This window comes from Gracilinanus agilis, chromosome 6 (assembly GCF_016433145.1).
Source record: "Gracilinanus agilis isolate LMUSP501 chromosome 6, AgileGrace, whole genome shotgun sequence".
Lineage (NCBI taxonomy): Eukaryota > Metazoa > Chordata > Mammalia > Didelphimorphia > Didelphidae > Gracilinanus > Gracilinanus agilis.
In genome coordinates this window covers 15,352,038-15,358,037 of record NC_058135.1, presented here as the reverse complement: position 1 = coordinate 15,358,037, position 6,000 = coordinate 15,352,038, and the positions used below count along the sequence as shown (strand labels likewise).

Genomic DNA, 6,000 nt, shown 5'->3' with positions numbered 1-6,000 from the left:
GATTGGGGGTTGGAGATCAGGGGAGAGTGTGGGGCTGGATCCATACATCTGGGAGTCCCTGGCAGACAGACAGATGGGAGAAGACAGGCAATTCTCTCTACATCCCACAGAGAGTGAATAGCAGAGCTGGACTTGAACCCTTGGCTGTTGATTGCAGAGGAATCAGAGGAGTTTGTGTGTGAACATGGATGGGAGCCACAGGGTTGGTCTTGGCACTGATCATGGGTGTTGGGGGAGGCTGGACAGATGCCCTTTACCGTTTCAGGCTGGAAGACTCTTCCCACATCCCTGGAAGTACTTCTTCCTCCTAATGAGGAGGCTGGAAAGAATGGCTTCTAAGTTCCCTTCCAACTCCAAACCTCTTATTCTGCTCTATAGATGAAGAAACTGAGTCTCAGAAAGGGGAAGTGGCCAGGGTTCCATGGAGCCCCACCTTGGTGCTGGGATAAGTCTTCCTGGGGACTTTGGTTCAGACCATGTGCCTGGCCTGGGCTGGCTTCAGTCTAAACCAGTTAGTTCAAATGCATCTCACTCTATACACTCCCCAAGTGTCTGCATTTTTGGAAAGGCTGCAAATTAAGGCCATTGTGAGTTGGGAGTTGTGTTTCCTTGGAAAAGATTCTGGCCCAAGAAAATGAAAGTCATACTTGGGAAGACTGCCAGCAAGCCCCAAGGGCCCACACGAAGTTAAAATGTTGATTTTCCTAGAGAAAAAAACGTTAAGTGAACACTGATTTTTTGCTAGAACTGTCAAAACAAGGGGCTGCAGCCTTCTCCAGGCCCTCCTGCCAGGCCCGCCAAAGGGAAATGGATATGGTCCAACAGTTTCCAGTAAAACAACTGCATGCCTCCCTTCCCCCCCAGCTCACCCCCAGCCCCAGTTCTGGCACAGGGGAAGGAGGCAGGCCTAGCTGGGGAGGGAGGTCCTGGATGCTGGCCCTGGCTCTCCTTCTCTGGGGCTGTAAGACCTCGGGCAGGTCGCAGTGTCTCAATGGCTCAGCTTTCTCAACTGGCAGAACAAGGGTCTGCAGCTTCCTTCAGGCTTTGAGCAGACTCCCACAGAAGTCTTTGGGGCAGGAGATTAGGGCATTGCTGAAATTACCCCCCCCCCCCAACCCTGTGATCAGGACCCACTCCATCCGTCATGGAAGCTGGAGGAGTGGAGCTCTGGGGAAAAAGAGTCCTGGCCAAGAGATAGAAGGCACTCTAGACTCTCACCCAGGACAGGGCCTTAGAGCTGACCCCTCCAGCGTCTCTTTGGGCTATTTTTGCCACAAGCTCACACAGGTCTGTACGGGCCGTACAGTTCAGATCCCAGAAGGGACAGAGATGACCATTAGAGTCCCTGACCTTCGGGGCTATGGCACAGAGAGGTCTAATCAATGGGAAAGAGTGGAGGGGGCAGAGGGGAGCTCCAGACTGAGTGCTGTAAGGGTAGAAAACTACCTGCCAGTGCCTTCATGGAGGAGATGACACTTGAGCTAAGCCTAGGAGAAGGAGGAGGAGTCTAAGTGTCTGAGAGAAGGAGGAACATGTGTCAGACCTGTACATCAGGCCACTGGAGTCCAGTTTGTCTGGGACAAAAGGCCTAGGATGGAGTATAGTGGGACATAGGACCGGTGGTTTATTTTGTGATGTAACCAAATCCAAATAGTTCTTTTCCCTGGAACTTTGGGCATTATTACTTATCTTTCAGAGACAGAGAGACAGAGAGACAGAGAGACAGAGAGACAGAGAGAGAGAGAGAGAGAGAGAGAGAGAGAGAGAGAGAGAGAGAGAGAGAGAGAGAGAATCAGTCTTGGGGAGAAGCTATTTAAATGTCCTCTGGAGAGGAAACTGTTCTGACCAAATGAAGGACTAGAAGAACTTCCTAAGAGACTCAATAAATCAGCTACCATATCTGGAGAGACATTTAGAAAGAGCCGTGGCTAACTAACTCTCATTTTTATGGAGAGGGGAAGAGGCTGAAGAGGATTTTTAGGAAGCTTTGACCGCCATCTTGAGAGGGCTGAATGATGGGACTAATGGGTCCATTGTTTCTGGAGAGACCAACAGTAGTAATGGATGGATAGAGGTAACTCTGGCCATGAGCTTTCTCACTACTAATGCACTGTCCAAAGATTTAAATATTTTTTCTTGTTGTTAATAAATTATATTTCCTGTAACAACATTCATCTGAACCTATGAGATCAGGGTTTGATGTTGGGAGAGATGAATGAAAACTTAGGAGAAAAGAAGTTTCTTCAGTATATATATATATATATATATATATATATATATATATATATATATATTTTAAAGCCCTTACCTTCTGACTTGGAATTGATAACTAATTATCTTCAATTCAAGATCAATCAATCAAGGCAGAAGAGAATTAAGGACTAGGCAATGGAGGTAAGTGACTTGCCCAGGGTGACATGGTTAGGAAGTGTCTGAGGCCAGATTTGGCCCATCCACTTAAAATGTCATTTTCTAGTCTTACAGAGCTGGAATAGACAGATTATCTTGTCCAGCTTCCACACTGGAAGTTGTGAGGAAGCTGATGGCCAGAGAGGGATAGAGCCTTGCCAAATACCACAAAAGTAAGAGTCTGAATTCAGGTGTTCTGGCTTTAAATCTAGCATTCTATTAACTTTTTTTCTATTAACTCTATTTCTATTAATTTCTATTATATATATATATATAATTTCTATTAATTCTATTAACCTTTGCAACTTAAGAATTAAAAAACCAATCCCCATCCTAAACTTTCTTATTTAATGTGACCAGAAAGAATGAATGACTCAGAGGGAGAGTGGAGAGAGAGAGGAAGTGGAGCTGACAGAAACCAAAAGATAGAGATAAAACTTATTTTTTTAAAAGTAAGAATGAAATGACCACACTGCCAACACATGAGAAGGTTTATTTCCTTTTCCTTTTATTTAAATTTTCCAGGGCAAGAATTATTTTTTAATTCTTCTCTGGTAGGACAATTCAACAGTCAACTTCAATTACATCTCACAAACTGTGGCATGAGAAAACCCATCGGAGAGTCCACCGAGCCAACAACCCCAGTCCTTACTCGTCCTTCAGAGAGTTCATCATACAACACACGGGTCAGGTTTGAACAGCGCCCAGGAAGCGTCTTTTTCAAGAGGGGTCAGACGTGTCTGGACAGCACAGTCCCGGCAGAAGCCTGGATGCTGCTCGGTGCTTGAATGGAACCGTCCCTGCCCCAGAGGGCCACTTCTCGGAGAGTCGGGAGAAGGGGCTGCTAGGCGGGGAGAGCCCCTCTTGTGCTTTGCAGAGCGTAACCACTCCGTATGCCTGAAATGCAGATACAGCCTCACCTGGCCACTGGGGCAGTCTTCCCCAGCATGGAAAGAGGACACGGAATTCCCTGCATAGATGGCAAATGTTCCTGCATGGCAGAAAGTGTTTCCAGGACATCCGCTCTTCGCTCAGACGAAGCAGGAGCGGGTTGGGCAGGGGCCCCTGACCCCCTCTGTTCTGCTGTGGGTTCCTTGAGAGCACAGGTCACAGTGCACACATTACACATTCAAAACTAGCACGAGAACACATGAGAACGTGGGCATCCGGGTGCCCCGACCAGCTCCTCCCACAGCGAGGCCTCGGTCGTCTTCTGGAAGCCCAGACACACTCTATCTACAAGACTCTGCACCGGTTCATGCCAAGATAAAGGAGGAGAGAGACCTCTATGCATAGATACGGATACACACACTGAGAGCGAGAGCGTTGCACCTGGCCGGCCGACGGCTCGGACAGGGGCTCTGTGGCGCCAGAGCCGTCAGCAGCCCACTTACGCTGTACACACACACACACACACACACACACACACACACACACACACACACACAGAACTGGGACGGAACCTCGGACTGGAGCAATCTAGCAGATTCAAGTATTTAAGAGTGGGAGAGGGAGAAGCAGATCCGCTGCGGCTCTCGTGGCTGGGAACATCTCCGCTCCCCGTCACAGAGATGCTATACTTTGAAGTGTCACTGGCACTCGTGGAGCTGGCCTCCTCCTCCTCCCGCTCCTCTTCCTTCCCAAGGATGCCCGCTGCCCCCCTCGCACAGAGAGCTAGGACCCTGCGCCTTCGAGGGCCGAGGAGCCTGGGCCCTCTGTCCCCGCAGGAAGACACCCTAGCGACATCTTCTGATAACCTCCAGGGACTGCCGCTCCCAGCAGGAAGACCCAAACGGGGCTCTTCCCAGGCCTGAGCTCCCCTACTCATTTTCAGATGCCTCTGGGTGTCCGCTTGGGCCGGCAACTGGTGGCTCCTGAGAAGTTCTAGAACAAGAGCTACTTGGATGATGGTTAAGACTAACTCTCTTTCTTTGGGGGCAGCGAGGTGGCTCTGGCCGCTTCTTTGGGCAGTGGTGGGGGCAGGTCTTTAGCTGAGGTGGGTCCATCCTTCCCTGGGTACACTCCTCCTCCTCCTGGCTAATGCCCACCTCAATGAGTGATGAACAGTCGGGAGAGACGGGGCCCTGCAAACATACTTCCTGTGCCATTTGCTAGCCCGAGGAAGCCAGCCTTTCACTTGACCCTGACCCGCAGGAAGAATTTCAGCGCTTATAGGTCTGTGTCCTCCAGACGCTGAAACTTTGGGATCCGAGGTTTAATCTGTAGGAAGGATTTTTGTTTTCATCAGGTGGCATCTTCTGTTCATAGCCTGCCCTGATGTCTCCATGGCGGCTTCTGAGGGATGCTGGGCTCTCAAAGGCTGTGCCCGTAGAACGTCGACTCTGGAAGGGCCTCTACTTAAGCTGGAGGGTCTGCTAAGACCAGGCTGAGGACCCACCGCATGGAGAAGCTGCCGGAGGATGAAGCAACTCATAAAGACCCTTAAGGGTGGGGTGGGGTAGGTCTGGCCAGCTCTCAGGAAGCTCTGGTTACCAAGGGGGGATGGGCTGTCTGCCTTATGCTTAGCCTGAAAAATGGCAGCAGGAAGGGGGACAGATGACCCACCAGGGCCCAAGGACCCCTACTCTCCAATTCCATGATGATAGACTAGCAGCAAAGAATGAATAGAATGAACCTTGAATCCCACAAAAACCACCATGGCTGCACATGTGAGCATGAGCGTGTTTGCATGTGAGGGATGAGAAAACCAGGAAGTCAAGAGAAAGAAAGAGACCCCAACCCATGAAAGAAAACAAGAAACCAGTCCCAGATTGGCACGGTTCTCATGCAGAATATTGCACCCAGTGTGAACTAATGCTAGAAGCTTTCCACTGTAGAAATTTAAATGTATTTTCATATTATAAAAATAAAGATAAACATATACATATTTTACACTGGTCGTCATTCCGCAGCAGCAATGAGCTTCAGGCAAGGGTCTCTCTTTCCCATGGAACAGAATTGACTTTAGAGTCTCTGATCCAGCCATCTGGACGGCAGCTATGGCTTATGTGTGCACAGAAAACAAAATCCCTGAGTGGCCATTTCACCTTCCCTTCTCTCCTTCCTTCCTTCCTTCCTTCCTTCCTTCCTTCCTTCCTTCCTTCCACTTTCCCCCTTTCCTCTTCAAGTAGCTCTTCCTTGGCGGATCACAGTTCTGAGGTTCAGATTGTAAAATGTTTGCTCCAGAGTCTCTTCCCTTCTTTCCTTCCTTTCTTCCTCCTTCTCTCTCTCCCCAGTCCCCTTCCTCCCAGCTCTATTTCCAAGGGCTCCGGGCTGTTAGCTCCATTCCCTGGAAGTACCTTCCCCACCGGTCCATGCTGGGAGGCCAGCAAAGGCTCCATGCCCTAGTGGCCAGTCAAGCCTGCCCAGGAGGCTTTGGTGCTGTCTTCCTCTTTGGGACACGCCATAGCCCCACCTGCCATTACTGATTTCTGTGCTTTTCGCCAACATTCTTCCTGTGAATGACAGAGAGGGAAGGAAGGAGAGAGGGAAGATGCTGTTAGGGAGAGTGAGAGTTGAAGAGAGCATTTCTGGCTCAGGGAATGAGGTGGAGCCAGTGGGGTACTCTGGGCACAAAATGGGGGGCTCAAG

General features: G+C 49.7%; 1 protein-coding gene across 1 annotated transcript in view; it reads right to left on the bottom strand.

The window, feature by feature from the left end:
* Nucleotides 1-5,618: 5,618 nt before the first annotated feature.
* Nucleotides 5,619-6,000, bottom strand: part of MFHAS1 (multifunctional ROCO family signaling regulator 1) — a gene marked incomplete at its 5' end in the record, with an annotated part of 45,135 nt that continues 44,753 nt past the window's right edge. The window contains one exon of the mRNA XM_044681124.1: nt 5,619-5,864. Coding sequence (XP_044537059.1) covers nt 5,831-5,864 — 34 coding nt within the window. The remainder of the gene's footprint in view (nt 5,865-6,000) is intronic.